Genomic DNA, 26008 nt, shown 5'->3' on the forward strand with positions numbered 1-26008 from the left:
CTCATTGCATTGCAAGGGATGATATCCATTGTGATGTAGATGAGAATATGTGGTCAGACAGACAGGAACGTCTGGATGTGCCAGCAGGATTTACGTATGTTCAGTTACAATATGTACCGTTATATTGTTCACATTTGTGCACAGCTCTACCAAAAGGGTGTTTCTTATGTTTATTCTAAATAGGTGACTGTAGAGTATTTTTCTTTTGCACAGTGTTGTAGAATTACAAACAGCCCACACAGTAAAAATGTGAAACATACATATTCAGTGTCTTGTACTCACTTACTTCCATAACTACAGGAATGTCTAACTTTTCTGTAGATTTTCCTGTAAATGGCTGTACAAAAAGTGTATAGTGCTGTCTTGAGCATTTTTAGGTAGCGTCACCGAGTTCTGACCTTTTTTGGATTGGAAAACACTGAGAGAATACTGTGAACTGTCATAATGAAAACATGACAAAGCCATTTGACTATCTTGTTCATAAAGATGGTGTCAAGACTTCTCACTTTGATGACACCGGCAGTTTCATTGACATGAATACTTGCTTTTGAGGAATGGATTATCGATTTTGAGCAAGTGACCTGCTTTTGCAGGTTATCCACTAGGTTTTGCAGTTTGCACCAAATGTTTTGAGAAATACACTAACTGCTGTGCAAATGTTAATAGTGATTTGAGAAAAGCACCAAAGCGACTGAGAAAAACTGTAATTAAGGAAATGCACCGCAAAATACAGTTACAACCTCAAAATGTGGGTGAAAGCACTGCACAATATTCATGGTATAGCTTTAAAATGCTGACATTGTCAGAGCTTCTGTTTCTGATCTGAATAACATAAGACATCAAGCAAGAGGGATGAAAAGCTGAGTGATTTTGATATTCATGGAGCTCAGGTGTAGTGTGTTTCAGTAGGTTGTGAGGACTGTAGATAGATAGATAGATAGATAGATAGATAGATAGATAGATAGATAGATAGATAGATAGATAGATAGATAGATAGATAGATAGATAGATAGATAGATAGATAGATAGATAGATAGATAGATAGATAGATGTAAAACTATTGCGGTAAAACTTTGATCAGGAAAGAATTAACTGAGAATGCAACAATGTGTGTATTATTTATTAAAGTAGATGCCCAGTGATACTAGTTGGATAACCTTGTAAGAGAGTAGCTATATGATTAGAGATGTTGCTAGCCCGATTTTTTTGTATCCTTTAGCTACTTCCCCTGTTTTTAATGGCTTTGCTTAGCTAGGTAATCATTTCCTAGCTGCGGTATCGTGCTAAAGATATAGAAATGAGCAGTATCTATGTTGCTCCTCACCAAAAGAGGAAATTAGTGCATATTTCTCAAGATGTTTAACTGTAAAAAAACAAAGGGCTTTTTTTTTTTGTAAAGCTTTAATATCTAATGGTCACATTTAGACCTAATTTGAATTAAGATGCCTCCCGCTGAGCTCTTCCATTGCAGGTATTATCAGTCTGGTGTCCTGCTGGCTTTCTGTTCCACAGCACACTGTTATGCAACTGAGTGAACCTTTTCCATTTCCCCCTCACATTCTACATCCACTAATAAATTTAACATATTTCCATGCGATTGCCTTGGAGGCTCAAAGCCCTTTGGGGTTACATCAGGTAGTCAGGTAAAATGCACCAAAATAAACATGCGGCATGGCTTGCTGTTGTGACCCCTTGTGAATAAGGGAGTGGCTGAAAATGTCTTTCTTTTATTTCCATGCAGTTATTTTGCACCGGATATTACCCAAGATATTTCATTTCGTATAGAAAAACCTGTGTTGCTTTCAGGACTGTGTGCAGCCTGCAACTTAGTCCTTATTTGGATGTAAGGTCAGATGTGTCTATTTTATAATTTGTGTCAACCTGTGAAGACCATTAAGTTTCCCATTGTGGTCATGAGAAGGTGTAGGTATGATTGCATGATTTTAATACCGAGTCACTAACACAGGGCACACATTTGACACCTGAAGAGCCAGGAGTTCTGAGGAAAAACAAAAGCTGTGTTCTCCTGAACATGCTTAGTGTTTTTGGTTTGATCTGCAGAGAGTGTTCAAGATATTCACAGAGGTCAGTAAAAGAACACACTACTGTCAAATAGATATGGATCTATAGCAGGATGTCAAATTTATACAGCCCAGTTTGATAAGTGGGGCAGATTGGAAAAACCCAGGTTGGGGTTTAACAACATATTTAATTCTTCAGATATCTTAATATAACAAAAAGAATGCTGCTGTAGTAAATGAAAGAAACCTGTCAGCATGAGTCTTTGGGCTTAAATTTTAGGACGTAATTGTGTAAAATTAAAGAAAACGTTTTTTTAACTCATTGCTAAGACTGTAATTATACAACAGTTAATTCACAGAAAATATCCCTTTTTCCCACTGTGAGTCCACAGAAAAAACAAAGTTCTACAGTAGATACTGCAAAAGGGGAAATTTTCTTTCATTGTACTGTTTATCTATTACTTCATTTCTTTGGTGTGGTATGAATGGCCCTGGGGGAAATGCAATTACAAGTCCAAAATTTATGCCCTTTTTCACATTTTCCCATTGGGTTAGATTGGGGTGTTAGCCAGGCTGATGAAGGCCCCCGAGTCTTATCTTTGAAACCATTTAAATGAAATGTTTTTGAAATTCAACACATTCAGCAAATTTTTTAAGTTTTTGCAAATTTTACACACAATTTTCTGTCTGGTGAGGATGATATTAAACATGAACTTGTTTATAAGTGCTCCACTGGGCCCCTTCAGTTGAAAGTGTGATGCACTAAATATCAATAAAGTTCAAGGCAAAGAGAATGTGAAGCCCGAGTCAGACATTTAAGAGCATACACATATTTATTTTCTATATGTACTGTATTTAATGTACGTATGGATGTATCTGATCCAGCAATAAAACAAAATCCTACAAATGTTTATGCATTTTGGATAAAAACTCTTTCTGTTATAAAATCAAGCATGCCAGAAACACACGTAAACATTCATTAAACTATCAGCCGTTCACTTCCACGGCCGCTCTCAGGTTTTCTTCAAGTTACAGCCGAACACTTTTTCATTAGACATCAAGAAGGACATCTATACTCAGCAGACTTGAATTCATGTCATCAATTAATTATTATTATTATTATCCGTCTGTTTTTGTTCATTTGTGCAGTTGTGACAAGAGTCAAAAAAGGAACAGTTCTTTTGTTTTTTTCAGCTGCTTACTCAATGTGCTATGCATACATGCTCCAGTAAATGATGTTGAAGAGCAGGTAAGCCAGCGGGAATAATACCCTGGAGTATGAGTCGATCATGTAGCTGTTGCTCATGATGAAGCTGAGGTTTCGTTTTAAAGGGTGCTTGCGATGTAGCCTGGTGCCTTCTGTGGGTGCGGAGACAGTCGAGTTTCGAGACTGGATGTTCCTCTCTGTATTTGGGGTGCTGGCAGGGAGGGAGGCCAGGTCAATTTCATTGTCGTGGAAACACCCATCAAAGGCCATAGCCTCAGCAGCATTGTAAGAGGTGGGCATCTGCAGAGAGAGGAGAGCAGATCACTGTTAGTTTCTGGAGATTGCCTTATGGCTGCATACCGTAGCCTAAATAGGACAGGAGATTTGAGAAGATTTTAGAAAGAACTTGACCTTTGCTCTCTTCAGCTTCTTCATCTCCTCCACTGTGGTGAAATAGTTGACCGCAGCGTACTCGATGACTGACAGAAAGACAAACAGGAAGCTCGCCCATAGATAGATGTCTACAGCTTTTACGTAAGACACCTGTGGCATAGAGGCCGACACACCGGTGATGATGGTGGACATTGTCAGTACGGTGGTGATGCCTGAATACAGAAAAACCAGTTGTGACTGTTGCTGCAGAAACATTGCAGAGAATAATGTTATTGTAGCTACAAACAAGTAATAACAAGAAATTATCCTTTGAAGACCTTTTATGTACCAATGTGAATTCAGTGTATGAACAATTGTGCCATAAAAATCACAGCAAATGTGATAATGTAATCGAAATACTTTAGTCGTGGTAAAGGGCAGTGGGCTTGAAAGGGCATATCCTTTATCATCATCCTCAGGGTTTTGACAAGCATATAACCATGCAAGTGTATTTATGTTCATTAATTACAGAAGGCAAAGTCATTATTACATCATTGCTGGATGCAAACTAGCTTAACTCTGATTTAGTGCTCTTTTGCTCGTAAACCTTTTAGAATTGGAATTTGGAGTCTGTCTGATTCCAAAAATAGCCCAGCCTTAATGATGGCATCTCCTTGCGTAAGCTAACTGTGTAGGAGGGGGAAAACATAGATGGTGAACCAGCAGACACCGTTGGATATGCTTATTTGCTTTCTTGCTGAGCGGCAGATTAGAACAGTGACACTCATCTCTCCTGTCCATAAGCCAGGAAATATCTACTGTTTGGCTGCTGGGAACTTCACTATCATTGTCATTGCAGGTCATTGCACCTAAGTGAGAACCTATTGTAAAACAATGATGTGAGTTAGTGAGTTTCACTAACTTATAACATAAGAATCTTGTGAACAGGATATTTTAATCCAAACCCCACTACTTTCCTGAACTTTAACCAAATAGCAGTTGGAAAGAGAAAGAAAATAACAAGTGAAATCATAACAAAATGCACGAAGCTATCAAAATACCAAGCAAACTGGGGTCTCCTGGTTGACAAACTTCCTCCACTCCTTCCTCCTTATGGGGAATTTCTCACAGTTTAAATACGGGCAATTAGATCTCAAAAACAAGGTGTAATTATTTGATGAGACGATGTGCTTCCTGACTGATTTACGCCTAATCTCTCCAGTATTTGGCAAACAAGGGAGTGAAATCAATCTTACCATTTCACTCTCAAAAAGTTAATCAATGGAAAGATGAATTTAAAGTAAAAACTAGGCATGGTGATATTTTTTTATCGGTCCAGATGAAAATACAATTTCGGTAATTATTTATGTTGGTCGTATTGGCTCAACGGCTTAGTACCCAGGGAGACACGGGCAGGTACGGCTCTCCTGTCTATCCAGAAAGACACCCAGGACAGCATCACCATCAGCATGGTGGGAAAGTACGTCTGAAGCATGAAGAAGAAGATATGCCGCCTTAGAATGAAGTTTATGTAGAGCCGATTGTACCAACCTGAAACAGATAAATGGACACAGTGGAGTGCAGGCAGGTGCAAAGCAGGGTGATATCAGTAACTGACAGGAGAAAATAAAGTTGTCCTTATTAAAAATAAAAGTCTAACATGAACCTACGGGGAGAACCTAGAACTCAAATGAGAGAGCAAATCTCTTTAATGCCGGAGTTACGTAACATCTTCGTAGATTGGATACTGTAGGTTCCCTCACAAAAAATTTTAAAACTGAGATGAAAATCTCTCTTTCTCCAATTCTAGTGTTTCTTTCTACACAGACAACAATAAAAGGAAACTGGGTTTGAAAAAGTAGACCATACAACTCTAAAACACCTTGCATAATCAATACCTTTCTGCTTTGCAGAGAGGGATTGATTCCCATGTCATCATTTTGGAAAATGTGGTTATTTTCTTTCTCACAGAGAACCTAAACAATCAATAGCACTCAGTCATGTCTGTGTACATATAAAAGCTTTCGCCCATACACAGTTACTGTAGCAAAGCATTATGACTGGAAATGGGAATAATGTGTTCATTGGTAAACTGTACAGATGCTGGTTATTGGATTTTGTAGCCTTTGCCGGTTAAGCTGTTTTCACAAGCTTGGACAAGTTAATCAACTGCTGGCTGCATCTCCATAGAAAACGATTGTAAGAGTGGTGTCAAATCTTTTTATGTAATGCGTATTTTCCAAAATGTTAAACTGTTCCTATTTAGAAAAACTGTAGGGGTCTGGAGCACTCTGGCTGTTTTCAAAATGAATACATCTCAGAGTGTCCCCAGACTCCTGCCGGACATACCAGTGCTGCTGTAGAAGGCTAGCCCAAAGGAAGGCTGGAAGTCTTCAATAAAAAACTGAGAGAGCACAATCTCGTCAGTCCTTAATGAATCGTTCCCGTTCTTCCAGTAGAGCATTAGGTCGTTCTCATTGTAAGCATCTTCAAGAGAGGAGAGAAAGAGGGTGGGCGTTTGGGGTTGGACACCTTCGCGTATTGCCTCTCTTAGAAGTTTCATGGATGTTTCTCTCAGAGGAGAGGAGAGAGCTGCCAAAAATGGGACTACCAACTCTCCCCTGAGATCAGGATCCATGATTGAGACACACAGAGTGAGAGAGAGCGGTAAAGACCAAAGAATTCACAAACATTGCAGTAAATCCTGCATCATGAGGATAGACAAGCATAATGCACAGAGGCTGACTTGAATGACCCGAGGATTATAAATAATTTGTGCAAAAGGGGGATGGTGATGCTTACTACTGTGAGTATGAAGTAAGGTAATGCACTCTGAGCTGTCTCTGTCCCAACTGTATAACATTCAAGCATATCCAATTGCGTTTTTTTGCAGAAAATAGATAGTGTTTGAAAATTTAACAAGCTCAAAGCTTTCTCTAGCCCAAATTTTTTAAATTACATAATAGTGCATCAAATGTTGTGTAACATGTTTACCAGCAAAACATGTCAGCACAAGAACAAGTACATTTAATGTAGGAATTAACATTATTACTCTGCAAACAACACTGGATATCCTATTAGGTATTTGCAAGCAACCACAATGTCCCGACTGCAGCTTAATACTCACAGCTCTCCAGCTCCAGAGAGCAGTTCTGTGTGTCCAGAGGGAAACTGCTGAAGTCCATTGAGCAAAGAGCCGTCACAGTGATCCTGAAACACAGCTTTCAGTTAAATAAATACCTACATAAATATTGCAGTAATCTCAGTGAAACAGTGTAAAATAAAACTACTGGACTGAATTGATTCATTCAGTAACAGCATCTGTGCCTGACACAGTTTGTGGCTGCTGTTGGCCATTTGGGAATTTGTGCCATATTGTCATCGTCTGTGACTGAAATGGATATGTTGAATGCCGTCTGGGAGCTTACGTTCCACCTTCTCATATTCACTTCATACCCTGCCCACTAAACTGGGCTGTGGTGATGTTCATGCTCATCAAACAGTCTTAGTAAAATTTAAGCCATAACTCATTGTATCAGGACATGTAAGCTTAAAACTTGATGGTTTAACAACCCTTGCTAATTTGTATATACTGTACAAGGGGTTTTGGTGCAAATGCCTTCATTGGTCTGATTTTTGGCAAACCGCACCTCAGGGCTGAAAACTGAAACCAGCTGGAGCAAACACCAATACAGTTTCTCTAATGGCCATTTGAGCCTGGCCCCGAAAGTAAATCGATAACACAGGCTGTGCGTAAAACACAGATGTAGCCACTGTGACGTCACCGATTGGTGGTCTCATTTTGAAACTGTGTTTGTGTCGTGTTTTGAAGCCTGATGCTTCAGTTTGACAGAGAAATCAATACACTGTGCTCACAAGGTAACAATATGCCAATCACAACCCCACCCTAAAACATAAGTTCATCCTCCTTTTTGACTTCAGACCATAATTCACAAAGGCAATATTTAGAGGAAGCAGTAGGCTCCTTTTCCTATAGACTTCACACGAATTCATTAAAGAGTTGCCCCCTGCTGGCCACTAGTAAGAAAGCTGAATTAATGCATGTCTGCATTATCTATATTGGCTCATCTTCATGTGCAGGTAATTGTCCTAACACTTATCCAAAAAAGAATGAAATCCTTTAAAAATGAATGTTAATGTTAATCAGTGTTAATGTTAACATTTTTTATTTTAATGTTGACACTATTTATCAGAGCCTGGAGTCTGTAGATCCACCTTACCAGATAGTGTTAGCTAATACTTTAGCATCCCAATCAATTTCATCAAATTTAGGCCCTTCTAATTTCAAAAAGACAAGATAATGACAGCCAGTATTAGCCATTATTTTGGCTACTGGTTAATGACAGAAAATGCAATTATAGTGATCTCTCTATGAATACAATGAGACATATATCATTATTTTTTTTACCTAACACTGTAGAGAATATTTCCATCAGGATAAACCCTCAGCATGATGTTCTCCATGGTTGTATCATGGATAAAAGAACGCTTAGAGTGGACAAAAAACACATCTGGAACCCAGATTTTCTTCACCAGACGTGCATCGAAGGTCCGACTCTTGTTGCTGCTGGAGGGGAAGGCCAGGCGATCATCTTGCCAGTAATGCCGCAGGTAGAGAGTCATGGTGAAGTCCTACAAAAAAAACCAAAAAAAACCAGTCATTTTCAACAGAGAAAGCAAGTCAGTTTCTTTTGATTAGATTAACTACTGAAATCTAAAAGTTGCGTACCATGTTTACTTCAGAAATGCTGTCAATGCTCTCCACCTGGACATCGACACCAACAGGCAGGGCTGAACCTGGACAGATGTTGCAATGGATCAGTTGGATAACATCTGTTTGCACATCTGTCAGAGATTACCAATGTGTAAATCCCACTTCTGAGCTATATGCAGAGACAACCCTAGTTTATACAGTCATGATACACAGTACAGTATAAACATCTGTGACTGAAGCAAAAAATCTTATGTTCACATTCTACATTTTTGAATGTCAAAGGAACCATTACCTTACACTGGAAATCTTTGTAAATGCACAACCTCACCTTTTATTTATTTATTTTTTTGGTTCACAGTAAAAATCAACTCCTCAAAATGTCGCTTTACTTGAAATGCATGTTTCAGTGACCTTTCTTTACAGTATTTGATTTAGACAAATGAACGCTGCTGCTCAGTTAAGAAGATAAATGTAAAAAAAAATTGTTTAATTATTTATATATCTTCACTACTTTCTTGGTTAAGCTGTTAATACTGTAACAGAAATATGTAATACTTAGCTCTCTACTGATTCTGAGAAATTACATCAACTACATCAACTCGTGTGACCTCATACGTTACATTTAGTACTGGGAAAATAAGCGAATCCTTTCTAATCTAATCTGGCCTATGGGAGAGGTAGCTCACTACCTACATGCCTATAAATTTCCCTGAGGTTACACAGTCAACATGCATGTGTGGACATTCAACAACACTCACTAATTCATTATGTTATCTTAAAGGATCCATTAATTGAAAATCTGCCACATTGTATTATTACATAAATATCCAGGGTAGTGTATAGTAAGAAGAATGGTTCTTGTCATTATCCAGCGGCACAATACGGTTAATGTTTGATTTGAACTGTAAACACCGACTGATGTTGTTGGAGGTTTTTTCTGTGCCATTGTTTAATGAAGGTAAGCACTCAAAAGCATGTGTTTGCAATCACAATGGAGTAATGAAGGTGGAGGGATTTTACTGGGATGCTGACATCCTGGAATAGGGTCAAACAGAGTTAGCTCACTTAAACTCGTTAATGAGCTTCAAAACTCTCTATTACCAACAAAAAAAAAAATAAGGAAAGGAGGAAAAAAATGAAGAAAAAATCTTCGCGGGCCACAGGACACCACACATAGCAGACAAATGTAACAATCCAGCAAATGTGTTTGGAGCTAACAGAGTTAACTCACACTATCAGCTCAGTGATAATGTCAAGTTTAGGAAGAAAAGGTTTGAAGTAAATAAGAAACAAAAAAATGGGTCTCGAACTCAACTCTATTTTAAATAAATATGTTTTATTAGTATCATAGTCACAAAGTGAATTAACGAAACAGAACAAAGAAACAGAAAACAGAAAGATAAAGTGTTTTCCAATTCGTAACCACCACCGATTTGCTTGACCCAGTAGCTGAATAACAATGATTTAATGACAATGTTCCAGTCGTGCAAACTGATCAAGTGACGGGTAATCTTACTTTTAATACTAATTTGTTACATAACAAGATTCTTGCTATTAAAAAAATAACCTGTCACACTACCCAGGGAGAAAAGTAACTCATCAGACAACCAAAATCCCCTCTGCAGTTAGCTTTGTGGTTATACATTCAGAAATTCTACATCCTAATATGTTTACTATAGTCAGTTGATTTTACCTCAGCAGGTTAGCACTGGCAGAATACCCTCAACCATCTCACCAGCAATCGGCTTGTTAGTTTCCTACAGAGTGGCAGCTTTAGTTGTGGCAGACATTCATTATCACCTGACAACAAATGATACAACTACTTAATGCCCTCTTTGCCTGAATGCTTTATGACCTGACTGACTTGGATACAGTCTTTGAAAATATTTTTTATTGAAAAAAAGAACAGTACTTGCAGTTACCAAAATACAATCAACCTTTCTTCATTTTCCTAAGTAAATAAACACACATATATATGAAAAAAAAAAACACAACGCCCCCCCCTCCCCCCAGTCCCACACAGATCAACACAACCATCAAACATATTAGAGGAATATAACAGTAACAAAAGTAGATTTAAACAGGCAATACCTCTAGACTAGCAAAATAAGAGATAAAGGGTTGCCACTTGTGAAAAAATTTGGCTGTGCAACCTCTCAACGTATATTTAATTTTTTCAAGTTTTAAAAAAAACATGACATCTTTAAGCCACCGGGAAATAGTAGGACACCTAACAGACTTCCAATGCAACAATATTAGACGTCTCGCTAGTAGGGATGTGAAGGCTATAATGTCCTTTTGTGTGGAATCAAGTGTAAGTGAGCGAACAGGAATCCCAAATACAGCAATCAGAGGACAAGGATGAAGAGTTACCCCAAGAACAGTTGACATAATAGCAAAATACCCTGTCCAGAAACCTTGTAGCTCAGGACACAGAAAAAACATGTGGCCGAGGTGACAAGGAGAACCGTGGCATTTATCACATTTATTTTCCACTTCTGGATACAATTCAGAAAGTCTAGATTTAGAAAAATGCACCCTGTGTATGACCTTAAATTGAATAAGTCCAAGACGAGCACAGGAGGTGGAAGATCGTACTCTCGCTATAGCCTGTTCCCAAGACTCCTCATGTATTCGAATTCCCAATTCTTCTTCCCATGTACACTTAAGCTTAACATTAGAGTGGTTACTAAAAGACAGAATAGCATCATAGAGTTTCGAAATGGTTCCTCTGTGATGAGGAATAAATGATAACGTAGTTTCCCACTGCTGTTCTGGAGGTAAAGAGGGGAAATTTGGGAAACACTTGGCAACAAAATTTCGAATTTGAAAATAGCGAAACAAATGGGTAATAGGGAGATTATAACGAGAAGACAAGTTGGGAAAACTATCGAAAACACCATCCACATATAAATGTTTGAACTGTTTTATACCCTTGTCACACCACACTGAAAATGTCGAGTCCAAAAGTGAAGGGGGAAACAAATGGTTGTCGCTTAGAGGACCCGAGGAAGACGGCATTACAAAATTAAAGTGACGTCTAAACTGAAACCAGATTTTGAGTGTGTTAAGAACCACCTGATTATCAGTGTACAGAGAGGGTCTCACAGGTAAAGAGGAATAGAGCAAAGCCGGTAAAGAAGAGCCCTTACATGATGATAGCTCCAATTTACACCACGAGGAACCAGAAGATTTTAGCCAGTAGCAAAGTTTATGGATGTGAGCGGCCCAGTAGTAGACTAAAAAATTAGGTAATGCAAGTCCTCCACTAAATCTGCATCGCTGCAGCAAAGTTTTAGAGACCCTAGGTGGCTTTCCTCCCCAAATGAAAGAACCAATAATCTTGTCCAGTGAAACAAAAAAGTGTTTCGGCAAAAATAAGGGAATTGACTGAAATAAAAATAAAAGTTTTGGTAAGATGTTCATTTTAACAACATTAATCTTACCGATTAAAGAAAGGGGGAGATTACCCCATCTTTGAATATCAGATGTGATCCTTGATATAAGAGGAGACAAATTTGCTGATTTAAGGCCAGCTAAAGAGCGAGTCACGTTAATCCCTAAGTACTTAAACCCAGATGGACTGAGACGAAAGGGCAGATCAGACTGTTGAAGTTGACGTGCTGCCATATTAACAGGAAAACACTCACTTTTCCCCAAATTTAATTTATAACCTGAAAACGAACTGAAGTTCTCCAGAATACTTAAAACAGCAGGGATGGAGCATGCCGGGTCAGTCATATATAATAACAAGTCATCCGCATACAATGATACTTTATGTGTAATTCCATTATGGATGATTCCCCTGAATACAGAAGAAGATCTCAATGTAATAGACAGAGGCTCGATGGCAATGGCAAAGAGTAAGGGAGACAAAGGGCAACCTTGACGACAACCACGACCCAGCGCAAAATAATCAGAGTAAACATCATTAGTATGAACACTGGCTTTAGGGGACGAATAAAGAAGCCGAATCCAGGAAATAAATTTATAGCCAAAACCAAATTTCTCTAAAACAGCAAACAAGTACTCCCACTCCACCCTATCGAAAGCCTTTTCAGCATCTAAAGAGATCACAAGTTCAGGAAGTTCAGATAGACGCTTTGAGTAAATAACATTGAAGAGTGTACGGGTATTAAAAAACAATTGCCGTCCCTTTATAAAGCCATTCTGCTCTTCAAGGCGACTTGGATACAGTCTTGAAATATGCAGCTGATTTCCTGTCAGAGGAACATCAGTAGTGATCTAATCACTCTGACACTCAACAAACCCATGGTGCACGCCTGCAGATGCCTTAGGGAATGGCATTGCTGTTCAGAGGCTCTCTATCACCAGATAAAATCTTCCAAGAACTCTTATTAGGCCGACGTAAACATCTGTGTAATCATCCACTGAAAAGACTGAGACAGACACTAAGCAACTTGTTTTGCCTTCTGACTGGAAAGAAAATGAATTCAGACATTACAAAAGAGGATGACCACTGTGAACATGCAGTAGAGAAAGTGATTACTGTGCAGGGTTTCTTTAAGGTAATGACAAAAAAGATGCAAAAGATAAAAAAATCCAGACCTGTGATTGGAAGCACACACACACACACACACACACGCACACACACACACACACACACACACACACACACACACACACACACACACACACACACACACAGGGAGAATTAGGAACACAGTTCAGATTATTTTATCCGTGCTACCGCAGTCATTGTCTCTCAAAGCAGACAATCTAGGTCACAAAGGGCTTTTTGGGCAGCATAATACCAAAAACAGCACAGTAACCTAAATCAACCTGCTGTGTTACCATTAAAGCACACTTAAAAAAATACTAGGAAAAATATTTGGAGTGAGAAAAAGTTAAAATAAATGTATAATAAATACAAATTTATTAACCTTTATTTAACCAGGAAGATCCCATTGAGATTAAAAACCTCTTTTTCAAGGGAGACTTGGCCAAGATAGGCAGCAGCAGATGTCTCACAGTTACAGAAATTACTCAAACACAGGCAGCAACAACCCACATGCAACAATAAGTGAAAGAATACAAATAAAATAAAAAATAAAATTCAATAAAATTCAAATAAAATAAAAAAGTCAGTTAAAATGATAATCAATCTAATTGAAACAGTTGCATGTTATGGACTTGACCTCAAGGATTCGTAGTTTAGATTTAAAATCACTTAATGAAATGAATTCAGTCATTTTCCATTCCTTCTGCAGTTTGTTCCAGGCCAAGGGTGCTAAATGGACAAAAGCTCTTTTACCAAGTTCAGTTCGGGCAAATGGAACAGAAAGCAACAAGTAACCATGCGGACGAAGAGAATACCGACCAGCATGTTTCATTACAAGCAGGGAACATATATAAGAAGGGAGCAACCCAAGTATCGCCTTATATATAAAACTGTATAAATGACAGTTCCTCCGACTTACCAAAGCAGGCCATCCTACCTGAGAGTATAACTCACAGTGGTGAGTCTGAAATTTACGGTTAGTGATGAACCTCAGAGAAGCATGATACACAGAATCAACCATTCGAAGACATTGAGCAGAAGCATTCATGTATAGAATATCACCATAATCCAGCACAGGCAAGAATGTTGCAGCAACAAGCCGCTTCTTTGTATTAAAAGAGAAACACAACTTATTTTGAAAATAAAATCTCAGTTTTAACTTCAGGTTTTTCACAAGATTCTCTACATGTGGTTTGAAGGTAAGCGAGTCATCAATTAAGATTCCCAGATATTTATAGGTGTGAACCAACTCTATTTTATGACCTTCAAGAGTGGTTACTGATGGGATTGTTTGGGCTCGTCTCCTTGATTTAGAAAACAACATGAGCTTTGTTTTGTCTGCGCTGAGAACAAGTTTAAGCTGATGTAATGAGTGCTGGACAGCAGAAAAGGCTTTCTGCAAGGAGTCGATGGCTTGGACAAGAGTTGAACCACAGCTGTAAATAACTGTATCATCAGCATAGAAGTGCAAGTTTGAATCTGGCACATGTAGACTAAGATTGTTTACGTAAATGATAAATAGAAGGGGACCTAATACAGAACCCTGTGGCACTCCGTTGTGCACTGTAACAAAGTCAGAACATAGACCGTCAGATTTAATGCACTGAGTCCTGTTACTGAGGTAGTTTGAGAACCATGTCACTGCTCTCTCAGAGAGTCCTGACTGGAAGAGTCTAAGTTTTAAAATACAATGATCAACAGTGTCAAATGCTTTTGACAAATCAATAAAAAGGGATGCACAGTGTTGTTTTTTATCAAGTGCAATAGTAATATCATTTACCACTCTAATTGCAGCTGTGATAGTACTGTGATTCTTCCTAAAGCCTGATTGATATTCAGATAAAATGGCATTGGTGTGCAAAAACTCCTTTAACTGCTCACACACAAGAGCTTCAAGAACTTTGGCCAGCACAGATAGATTAGATATTGGTCTGTAATTAGTTAACACTGCTGGGTCGCCCCCTTTTAATAGAGGAACAACAAAAGCTGATTTCCATACTGAGGAAATAAATAAATCCATAATAAATACAATGACCAAGTGTGTGCGTGTGTGTGTGTGTTACCTCCAAAGCCAGGGCGCATTGCAAAGTCATGGTCTTCAATCCGAAGCAGCTGCTCAGACTTAATTAGCAGAGACTTGGTGCTGTCCAACTTCTTCATCTTAAGATCCACCCGTCTGGAACGCAAAGAGAAGACATAACAGCTTAAGTAAAATCGTTCTCTCTGTCTAGATTTCTTTCTAACAAACACTTAAAACAGCACTGACAGATGGTGTTAGTGATGGCTAAATGGACTCTAGCACTCTGATTAAAAGCAAAGGCCGTAGCCAAAGGGAGATGAGTACTTTTGCTTTCCACTGCATTCTAGCACATGTGTAACTCAGCTTGATATTGTGGAGCCTCTTTCATTTATATCTGACTCCTGAATGACTTTAGTCACTGAGAGGATGTCATAGTTATCCTAAAACCAAACCAAAGTTCACATCGTTTTATGTTTTAGATTCAGCAACAATCAACACTAATTTTCTGAGCAATGCACATAATCTATGACCTTTCTCTGACACTGATCTACCATCAGTGGACGTAAACGCAAAAAGATGTAGTTATTCATATTTACATGTGAAAGCTCTACAAAGTAGGACATAGAAATGATGTCCATAAAATCACCCATGAAGGTTAGTTTCCACATAAGAAGAAGCTCTACAATTATAGTAAATCAAAGATTCATCTAAGAAACGCCACTTTTGCTCACCCTCCGTGCTTTTGTCTAGCGTTCTCTCCGACGTACAGCTCCTTGTTTCTTCTCTTGTTCGGGAAGTGGCTGCTGTTGAGCTGAGTGACAGGCCACAACCAGGCCAAGCACATCAGTCTTAAGGCCAGGAAGGCCACTCTCATGGTTAAGCTGGGGCTTCAAAGACAAGAGGAACCCAGATGTCCCTCCCACTTCGTCAGGGTCTCTCCCAGTCAATGTCACAGTTGTCCCCGTCCTCTACTGACGCTGTCCATGTCCCAGCAGCTCTCATTCTGTCCCGTCACGCGTGCGCCCGGCTGCTTCTGCGTTATCCCGCTCTCTCATCTCCTGTAACATGGTGAACATCAGTTGAGATATCCAGCAGACTGGCATCCCCCTGACTCTGAGTTTGTTTGTCACTGTGCCATCCCTCTGCTTACGTCTCCTGACACATCATGTTGCTCCAACTCCAGACTGTCCCCACCCCCGTCAAATATCAATTTATTCCTATAATGACAAAGGAATACCATTAATTCCTCTCTAATCTTCTTTTCTGTGGTTGGTGAAATCTTTCAGTAACCTACAAACTGGAGGAAGCAGAGGGCGGGGATGGGGGGATAATACCAACAACAGTTTCATCATCATTTCTGACCAGATAAAAATAAAAAGGCTGCAGCCTACTTTTATACATTGTAGGATTCTCTCCCCCCCCCCCCACACACACACACACAATTCTCAACCCAGTAGCGCTCCTGGGTGGTGGGAGGACGCAAGTGAGCCCATCAAGAGCAGACAGATTCAAACATATGTCAGGAGTGACGTCTGCAAACATGACGTGTGTTACTTATGGCTTCTGAGTGTGTCGCATTCAAGGCACATGATGACTCCTTTAATCCTCTCAAATACTTAATAAATTGAGTACAGTTAATACTACTACTGACATTAGACATTTCAGACAAAGGCTTCTGGCAAAAGCAGAACCCTCCCTGCCAGCAAACATACCTTTGGAATCCAATGCAAGTGAAAAAACATGACAATGCACTAAAAAGGAAAAAAATATAGAGCAAGAATAAAATTAATTGCAGCTTTCAATTTCTTAAACATGACATCTAAACAAAGACAGTGTAGACCAGCACAGTGCTGTGGATGCATTTTTGAACAGGACATGTCCTTTAACATGCACATTAAACAAATATGGAAGATAAAATGACAAAAATCCGTGTCTCAGAGGGATGCTGAAAAACTAGTTCATGCATTGATTATTTCTAGGTTGGATTGTTGTAATTCATTATTATTAGTCTGTGGTAAAAGTTCCCCCCGAAAAGCCCTGATTTAATCCAGAATGCTGCAGCAAGAGTACAAAAGCGACTAAAAAAACAAGAGATTATATTTCACCCATGTTAGCTTCTCTTCTTTTTCTCCCTGTTAAATCTAGAATTTAAAATAGTTCTTATCACATAGAAGGTCTTGAATATTTATCATATCTTAAAGACGTCAGCACTGTTATTACTGGCGCAGCTGGCAGCCAAAGACAACATACCTGCAATGACTCACTCTTCAGTATAAGACCAACCTTTGACCAAAGCCTGCAGTAGTCTTGTAACAATAAGATCACTACAGACTTCAGTCAAAGGCCTTAAATTAATCACACATCAGTTATAAAGGTTAAGGCCTAATAATGCACATTTAACCCTACTGTATGGTGTGTCATGGTCCTGGGCCATGTGGGCCCAGTATTCTTAGTTCCTTGTATTTTTGTATTTCGTTCCTTATTTAGGCCATGTTTTCTGAGTTGCCCTGTTGTGTTGTTCCCTAAGTGTTTTCCCTTCATGGCTTTTACCCCCTGTGTGCCCCTCTGTGTATCTGTGAGCCCTCGTCTCTCCTTATGTTTTATTCCATGTTTCCCCTGCCCATTATGTCTAAGTTCTCCCCGTGCTTTCTCTCCCCCCTGTGTGCCCTCTATGTATTTATGAGCCCTCGTCTCCCTTTGTGGTTGTTTCATGTTTCCCCAGCCCGTTATGTCTGTGTTTTCCCCGTGCTCTCTCTCCTCCTGTCTGAACTAGTGATGGGACGTTCTGTATCGAGGCTTCGGAGCGTGTGTCGAGTAATGGAGGGGGCGTTTCCGCGAAGCGCGTATCGAGGCTTGCTTCATTTATGGGAGGAGCTGAAAATGATGACGTCCGAAGCCTCGCTGCCCGGCTGTACCACGTGACTGGTTCATGAAGTGGTTCGAACTTTGCCGCGAGATATGACAGCGATATAAACCCCTCAGACTTCATTCAAAATGTGGGTGTTTGATGGAGAGTTGCGGTTAGAGAGAGTTTGGAGACCGTTTGGAGGTTTATGAGAGTGAGGAGAGAAAGTCAGGAGAGAATGGAGCCAGCTAAGAAGAGGAGGATGTCCTCCCCTGTGTGGGAACATTTTGATTTTATTCCTCCCAACAAGGTATGTAAATTTCTACAGAAGATGTATTGTCATGATACTGATGGTGCAATACAATTTATGTTGAGCTGTCTTGACTTTTGTACAAGGTGAAGTGTTTGCTATGTGCCAGGGAGCTGGGATATAACAACAACACCTCATCCATGCTTAGGCACTACAGAGCTTTGCATGAGAATAAGAGGAACACCGATTGTGGAGCAAGACCAGGTGAGCCATCAAATGCAATGATAATATAGCATGCAGTAATGTTACTAAATGATATAACAATATTATACAGCTGTAATAAGTTACGTGTGTGATATTTATATTTGTGCTTTGTCTTTATTGTCTTTCCTCAGGAGAACAATCTCAAATAGATGAAGACCTGGTCAGCATGGTGATTGAGGACTCCCAGCCATTTAGCATTGTGGAGGACAAAGGATTCAAAAGATTTGTTAAATCATTCAATCCTAGCTATGTTCTCCCCACTAAAAAGGACGTAAAAGCAGTGAAAATTTAGTTTTTACAGAATAAAATGTGAACAGGCAGGACTGAGGCTCAAAGCCTCAGTGTGTAGCTGTCCATACCTCAACGTTACAAAAGCACAACTACTGTCCACACCCCAACCACACCTCACCTCACAGTAAATGATCATTTCCATTTCAAGCATTTCCAAATAATCATTTCCCATACTGCCAGTATAAATATACACAGTATACTGCCATCACTACAATATACATGTTTTACACACTCCTTTTGTTGTTGACATTTACAGGCTGTGTGCAAAATGCCACACTCTTCAAATTCATGCCAGCTATTATTTTTACGTCCAGTAGGTGTCCTGCTAGAGCAAATGAAGCTTCATGAAGCTTCGCGTTGGGGTGAACCAATTGGATGAAAAGCTTCAGTGCTTCATGGGGCTTCATCTGCCCATCACTAGTCTGAACCTCTGTGCCTGTACATGTCATGTTCAGTTCACCCCGCCCTGTCTCGTTATGATTATCAGTGTCACCTGTGTTCCCCGTGTGTGCCCACTTTCCTCGTTTACCCTCTGTGTATTTCTGTCTGAGTCTCCCTCTGTTCGGCGTCGCGTTCTCCCTCATGTTGTGTGTAATTCTCCCCGTGGTTCGGTTCCTTGTACAGCTCATGCTTTAGTTTTCCCAGTTTTAGGTTATTTTGTATTACTTCTCGTGGCCAGCAATAAAGCTGTGTTTTTTGAGTTTATCCCCGTGTCTGTGAGTCTGCATCTTGGGTCCTTCTCCTGCCTTCCACACAGCAAACCATGACATGGTGCCCAAGCATGTAAATCTAATTACCTAATTCTTGTAGTCCAAATGAGATATAGCTTGATGTTGTCATCTCGCTTGCTGTCAAGCATTTGAGCTTCTCAGTTGTTTATTGTGACTATGTGCTTATGTTTCATCTTTCTGATGTATTATTAATTCTCTTCTGCAAATGTATTTTCATGTCTTGCTGTGGCCTACTGAAAAAACCTGGCGAGCACACTGTGGTCAGAGATGTGGCTCACCCTGAGCAACAATCACTACCGAGTGCTTAATTAAATGGAAGCGTCATTACAATGTGAAAAAAATCATTTATATTTAGTCATTTTTATACAGTATTTGTACTTTCACATGCAAGTCACCTATGATCCACCAGGAGGTGCTGTAGCACTCAAATCAACCCAACCCGTGCCTATTTATTCCAGGAAGACCGAAAGGTGTATCATAGTTCAAGTAAGCATGACACACCCTTTTGTGTAAACTATGTCCCAAACTGAGAAATACATTATACTCCCTGAAGTCACCTGAGAGTAGTGATTACGGACATGGAAGTGGTCCAAGTTTCACTGTAGAAGCCCCAGATTTATCATCTTAATGAGCCACAGGTCAACGTTGATTCTCAAAAGAGGGTTAGTATTAGCAATATCTCAATCACAAAAGTCAGCCAGTCCATGAATATAGTTTTGTGGTCGACGAGGGATTTTCACACTAGTGATGGGATTTCCGGCTCTTTTTAGAGAACCGGCTCTTTCGGCTTGGCTCACTAAAAAGAGCTCTTTCGGCTCCGAACCGGCCCTTCAGGTTGTTTTGTTGCTTTAATTAATTTATTATTAACAATAATATAAAATTAAGCACAAAAGGAATTACTAATGTAAAAACAGTGGTTTTATTTATATATGTTTATATATAAATATATGCAGTGGCCCCTAGAGACAAAACACATACAAACTCCAAAACACATTTCTAGCGTTAACTGAACTTCCTTAACAGAGCTACCTAGATCACTTAAATTACACAATTGAAAGCATATGTGTATTGTTTGTGTATTTATACACAAGCACTCATATATATTCAAATAATTAAAAAAAAAAAGTTCATTTACCTGTTACTACCACACACCAAATCCGGTCGTTGGTACTTGCTAGCTTGCGTAGCCACCAGAGACGGGCAGTAACGCGTTACTTGTGATTGTGATTGTTGCTTAGAGTGAGCCACATCTCTGACCACAGTGTGCTCGCCAGGTTTTTTTCAGTAGGCCACAGCAAGACATGAAAATACATTTGCAGAAGAGAATTAATAATACATCAGAAAGATGAAACATAAGCACATAGTCACAATAAAAAACTGAGATGCTTAAATGCTTCGATAGCAAGCGAGATGACAACATCAAGCTATATCTCATTTGGACTACAAGAATTAGGTAATTAGATTTACATGCTTGGGCACCATACAGTAGCGTTACTTGTAACGCGTTACTGTAATCTGATTACTTTTTTAGGGTAACGAGTAAAGTAAGGGATTACTATCGCAAAAACAGTAATTAGATTACCGTTACTTTCCTGTAGGAACACTGCCTTACTGCCTTACTAAAACCGTGATTTTTTTGCAAGAATGTCTCATGACAGTGAAGTAAGCAAGCGCAACTTTCCTGACAACAGCTGTGTGCAGATCAACAATGGATAATATATCAAGTATGGGAGAGAGTATGAGCGTGCAGCGTTTAAAGCGTGGAAGTACTGACCTTACTTTGAGTTTGATTCCATAAAAAGTGACAAAAACATTAGTGTCCGTTGTGCGTGGGAAGAAAACTTCTTTTTACAGCGAAAAAAAACAACAACCCCTAAACAAGCTCTGAGTGCGCAACAATGTAATGGGAAATTCACAGAGAAACTTGCGGATTCTTCCACTGACCGCTGCAGCACACCTGCACCAGGGTAAACCTCCGCCTATGCTTTACAGGTGAAAATAGAGCAAAAGGACTGCTAGTCTTTGACTTTTTTATTTTCTGCTGTGTTTTACTTGCATCTATTTGAAAGACTGAGTGTAAACACAAAGAATATTTTATTTTATGTGCTGGAATGTGTAGAAAATAGGTTTAAATGTTAAACAAATTTCTTCCAGTCAGAGAATGTTGCATATAATTAAATTTTTACTTGATGCATAAAGTTAAAAGATTAAAACTGATAAAACAAGTTAAAAAAAGAGACTTTTCCATTTGATTACATTTTGTATGATAGATTATGCAGAAAAAGTAGAATTGGGCTGAAAGATCTATCGCTTTATCACCTATTCAGGTTGTAAATCGTGTTTTTAAAAAGTAACTAAGTAATCAATTACTTTTGAAAATAAGTAATCAGTAAAGTAACGGGATTACTTTTGGGGGGAAGTAATCAGTAATTAGTTACTGATTACTTTTTTCAAGTAACTTGACCAACACTGGTAGCCACTAGGTAACAAAAGCTCAACACTGTGCCTAGCATCCTGGAGCACTTCTGTTGTCTTTTGTACGTGATTTGTCTCTATGGGCCACCGTAAATATACTTTTATTTATTCACGCCACATATAATGTAATAAATAAATCATATAATACTAAAACCAACTATTCACATTTCAACTTTTAACTATTTCATTTTTTTTTTTTAATTTTAAATTGAAGCGGAAAAAAAGTGCGAGAGAGAGGGCGAGAGAAAGGTAAAGAAAACCCAATGGCTCCCGTCGTTCACGTCAAAGTCCCGGCTCTAAGAGCCATTTCGTTCGCGACCGACACATCACTACTGCACACATATGAAAATTAGACCACTGAGAAGCCACACAATGACTTTCTGTTGTATGGGTGTTTCTTTCTCAGTCTGTTTTGCAGTGGTGATTATGTGGAACACACACGAAACACTGAAGTGAGGAGGGTTTTTTTTCTCTCATTTTCATTGGTCAGAATACTTTTTATAAAATAAAAGTAATAGCTTTGATTTAAGTCAGTTTTTCATTAGAAGGCTAAAGCCATGTGGTAGCTAGCTTAAAATGCTTGTCAAGTGGTTAGTTGGATGCTTGTCTCACTGGTCCCGGATAAGAAAAGGAGAAAATGGGTCGCTGATGCTAAAAAGACAATTCAGGATACCACAGATTTTTCCCAAGGAAGGAACAAGGAAGGAAGACTAAGAAGACGAGAGAGAACAGTCCTCTGATGATGAGGAGTGTTTTTGCCTGGTTTGTGTTGGGCTATACACCAACAGCTGGCCCAAGGAGGCATTGCTTCCATGTGTTGTCTGCCAAAACTGGGCTTGTGAAGATTCATGTTTTTGTCACTGGTTATATTAACTATGACAGTTTTATCACTTTATGATGATGACAAGCTTGAACTTATTCCTGTACACCTAGGTTTTTAAGTTGGGACTTTCTTTATTAAAGATTTTTTGGTTTGCTTCTTTTTTATTTTTGTGTTTTGTGTCTTCACTTTACTGGGACAGCTTCTGTTTCTACTTGTGACTCTAATTATACATCAGGGTTTTGATTTCTTTTTAATGTTCCTGTCCCTTCTATCCCTTTCCCCCTGATTTGCCTTAGTGTTAAATAGCCCAGTCTCTCTTTATCCTTTGTTGTGGTGTCTGCGTTTGTGCCTTGCTCCTGGTTATGTTCCTTTTATCACCCTGGTGCGCTCCATGCCACTTTGTTGTTTACTTGTTGTATTTTTGGATACCTCTTCATCCTGCAATAAAGCTTTGCTATATTTTATTTCTGCACATTGGAGTCTGTGGAGTCTGTGTTTAGGTCCTCAACCTGCAAAATATGACGACTTTTCCTCAGCCTGTGATTTTGAGACTCAGCTACATCACTAGCATTTCAGTCCTTACCACTCTCAAGACTGTACATTGAAACTTTGTATTTTGAACAACCAGACTGAACATTGAATATTTATCATGTCCGTTCATTGGTCCAGCCCACCTAAGGTCAAAGTGGGCAGTATTTGGCCCACACACAGTAAAATGAGTTTGACATCCCTGTTTTATAAATTGAAAACAATTAGCAACATTTTTGCTGTTTCAAATATGTATTTGTGTCTCCACATGAGATTAAATTTGCTGAAGGTGCTTTTAATCAAGAAATTAAGGCCTGGGATTGAGAAGTAGAAACTAAGACAAAATTAATAATATAATCAAAACATGGACAGCATGGCCCTAGTAGCATGCTTCCTTTAATCTGGGATTAAAGTTGATTTAGGGCAGACATGAGCAATGACATCTTAAAGAATCGTGCACGTGCAGCTCGGTTCACTCACATGTGATCCCACAGCTGTTAGACAGCTGGGCAGAAACATCTCGCCTGTGCCCTCTAGAGGTCATCATCTTCCAAAATATGAGAAAAGCCAGCAAGTGAGCTATCTGCAGCTGTTTATGTTGGATATTTTGCATTTATGGAAAAGCAACAAAATAACATTAATATACTTTGAACCTTAGACTTATCCTGTTTGGGATAAGGTGCATAAAAACCTTCTGCATGCGACACGGCTGAGTTGCTTGACAAAAGTATGTGGAAAAACATGCTGACAGTATAATTATTATGTGTGATTTCATGATTCTCATTATGTTTGAAGAAAAAGACAGCCATGCTTTAAGGTTAAAAAAGTGTTGTCTCAATTTATTCACACTCCATCACACACAAAACATGTTTCCCCTTCCTTTTTACCTTTATACCTACACATCCTTACATAAAATCATGTTGATATATGTATTTGTGTGTGTGTGTGTGTGTGTGTGTGTGTGTGTGTGTGTGTGTTTAGACTACATGGAGTTATTTGTTAGGATGGAAAGAGAGAGAGCTGTTTGATGTGAGGTGTTCAGATTAAGGTGTTGTGTTGTGGAGCATTCACGGGGAGGCTGGTTAAACTTTTACCTGCACGGTTAACTAATCAGAGTTTCATTTGTGTCAGGTCAGGAAGGATGTAAAGTGGAGTCACACAGAAACAGCTCACCGCACACCAATGTGCTTTCATGCGCACGCAAGTCAAATAGTGTTACAGGTTCACCATCCTGACGCAGGTCATCTGACATGGCGGACACGAGTGGACTTGTGTTTATGCTGATCATGTTTTTGGATAAGCTGCCATCGACAAACTCAAAAGGTACTGTGATATTTGACGTCTCTTTATACAACATATGCTTATGTGTAATTTATTCTAATAATTGAAAAATAAGAAAGTCAAAGCCACAGGAAGAGCAGTGTGTGAATTTAACGTGAGGTTAATGTAATTTAAAGGTGACTCTGCAGTGTGTTGGCAATCAGTGCGAAGGAAATAAGCAATGCACTGTAGCGGCCGACTTGTTAAAATTATACCACTACGTCATGTGTCACTGGTGTTGTGTTTGTGCAGCAACAGTGCTTTGAACAATGGGCAGCTTTTGCAGATAGCATCATTTTTGCCTTTAAGTTTCCACAGCAGCTGTAAACACAGCTGTGTGCGTCCCTGATACCCTGAAAGTGTTACTGTGACAGCTGCACACATCTCAGGGTTACTCATTAGGCAGAGGGGATGTGAAAATGTTAGCAAAAAAATCTTGATTCCAGTCAAACACACAGCTTACATGTTATCAGTAATAAAAGAGATAAGGTTAGAAATCGTTTCAGTTGTTCTGATAGAAAATTGGATTTTATTAACCCAGATTCATGTTGTGAAAAATAGAATCGCATCAGTCAATGGGTGTAAAAGTGAAGGATTTCTAATTGTGACATACAATCATTTTTTAACGTCCATCATCAAATGATTCATCCAAACAAAGCAATACAAATGTGGTGGGGAGATCAGTGAGAATCAAGAACAGAAAACTAAGTTTAATCCAGTGGGCCATTATTTATAAATAAAGTTTAGTGTTAATTGCTGATTCATTCGTGACAATAACTTTGCTTTTTTACAGTCTTACTACCAGATGCCAATGTCACTTGCATCTTCCACGATGACTGCATCCTGCCCTGTAGCTTCAGACCCACAGGCACAGTGGTCATCCACTGGTACAAGCAGCAAATCCCTGTCCACAGTTACTACTACAACAAGGACCAGTTTGGACTCCAGAACAAGCACTTCAGTGGAAGGACAGCCTTGTTCAACTCCCACATCCCTCACGGCAATGCCTCTCTGCTCCTCAGAAGGGTCAAAGTTCAAGACAAAGGCAGATACAAATGCTACACGAGCACACGAAAGGGCAACCAGGAGTTGTTTGTCAACCTGGAGGTGAAAGGTCAGTCCAGTATGATGCATTTGTAACATTTATAATACAGAATATCGGACATTTAACCCAACTGTTTATGATTTTTTTGTGTGTGTGGCTTTTTTTTTTTTTTTTTTACTAATAAAGCTTTGAGCAGTAAAGTGGCAATGAGTGCATCCATTCATGAATTGCCCTCAGGCTCCTGACAACAAGGTGGAACATTTGTTCTACTTTTTTCCACTACAGTCCAGCAGACTGGCTTTTACATGTCCTAATGGAAAAGCATTCAGAAAGCAAACACCTAAACTGTTAGAAGCTGATATCTTGCGCTTCAGCTGTTGTCATAGTGATCATTTCACTAATCATTTCAGAAAATAGTTAGAAAAGGTGTTTTTACACAATACACATATTGTATGAATGTTTTTACGTTTTAATTTTAACCTGTATAAAAATACATAAGAATTAGTTACCAAATTTCAAGCATATGCAGCACATGCGATCTTATTTAACTCATTATGTG

General features: G+C 39.1%; 2 protein-coding genes across 5 annotated transcripts; one reads left to right on the top strand and one right to left on the bottom strand.

Annotated features, from left to right (window-relative positions):
- Positions 1 to 2835: 2835 nt before the first annotated feature.
- Positions 2836 to 21226, bottom strand: LOC309716288 (gamma-aminobutyric acid receptor subunit rho-3-like). 4 transcript variants are annotated; one of them, XM_082550022.1, is made up of 11 exons: positions 20394 to 21226; positions 16028 to 16094; positions 15609 to 15935; positions 14921 to 15033; positions 8351 to 8418; positions 8030 to 8253; positions 6728 to 6810; positions 5950 to 6087; positions 4999 to 5151; positions 3640 to 3833; positions 2836 to 3528 (listed from the first exon to the last, which is right to left on the bottom strand). In XM_082550022.1, exons 3-11 carry the CDS (start codon positions 15749 to 15751, stop codon positions 3232 to 3234), a joined length of 1413 nt encoding a protein of 470 aa, XP_082406148.1. In that variant the 5' UTR covers positions 15752 to 15935; positions 16028 to 16094; positions 20394 to 21226; the 3' UTR covers positions 2836 to 3231. The 4 variants fall into 4 exon arrangements, with proteins under 4 accessions (XP_082406148.1, XP_082406150.1, XP_082406151.1 ...); XM_082550024.1 differs by lacking the exon at positions 16028 to 16094; XM_082550025.1 differs by lacking the exon at positions 5950 to 6087.
- LOC309716306 (uncharacterized protein) lies at positions 17297 to 18943 on the top strand. Its single transcript, XM_082550051.1, has 3 exons — positions 17297 to 18032; positions 18119 to 18236; positions 18368 to 18943. The coding sequence occupies exons 1-3, from the start codon at positions 17931 to 17933 to the stop codon at positions 18526 to 18528; spliced, it is 381 nt and encodes a 126-aa protein (XP_082406177.1). The 5' UTR covers positions 17297 to 17930; the 3' UTR covers positions 18529 to 18943.
- Positions 21227 to 26008: the final 4782 nt, after the last annotated feature.

This window comes from Aulonocara stuartgranti, assembly GCF_965226115.1.
Source record: "Aulonocara stuartgranti genome assembly, chromosome: 10".
Lineage (NCBI taxonomy): Eukaryota > Metazoa > Chordata > Actinopteri > Cichliformes > Cichlidae > Aulonocara > Aulonocara stuartgranti.

What these genes read in the sequence shown, in the direction of transcription:
- LOC309716288 (XM_082550024.1), bottom strand. Translation starts at nt 15,751, where the DNA reads ATGAGAGTGGCCTTCCTGGCCTTAAGACTGATGTGCTTGGCCTGGTTG. An exon ending in CTCTCTGGAGCTGGAGAGCT is followed by an intron (nt 6,088 to 6,727) that starts GTGAGTATTAAG and finishes CCTCTCTTGAAG; the next exon opens with ATGCTTACAATGAGAACGAC. An exon ending in AGCCTTCTACAGCAGCACTG is followed by an intron (nt 5,152 to 5,949) that starts GTATGTCCGGCA and finishes TATCTGTTTCAG; the next exon opens with GTTGGTACAATCGGCTCTAC.
- LOC309716306 (XM_082550051.1), top strand. Translation starts at nt 17,931, where the DNA reads ATGAGAGTGAGGAGAGAAAGTCAGGAGAGAATGGAGCCAGCTAAGAAG. An exon ending in ATTTTATTCCTCCCAACAAG is followed by an intron (nt 18,033 to 18,118) that starts GTATGTAAATTT and finishes CTTTTGTACAAG; the next exon opens with GTGAAGTGTTTGCTATGTGC. An exon ending in CGATTGTGGAGCAAGACCAG is followed by an intron (nt 18,237 to 18,367) that starts GTGAGCCATCAA and finishes GTCTTTCCTCAG; the next exon opens with GAGAACAATCTCAAATAGAT.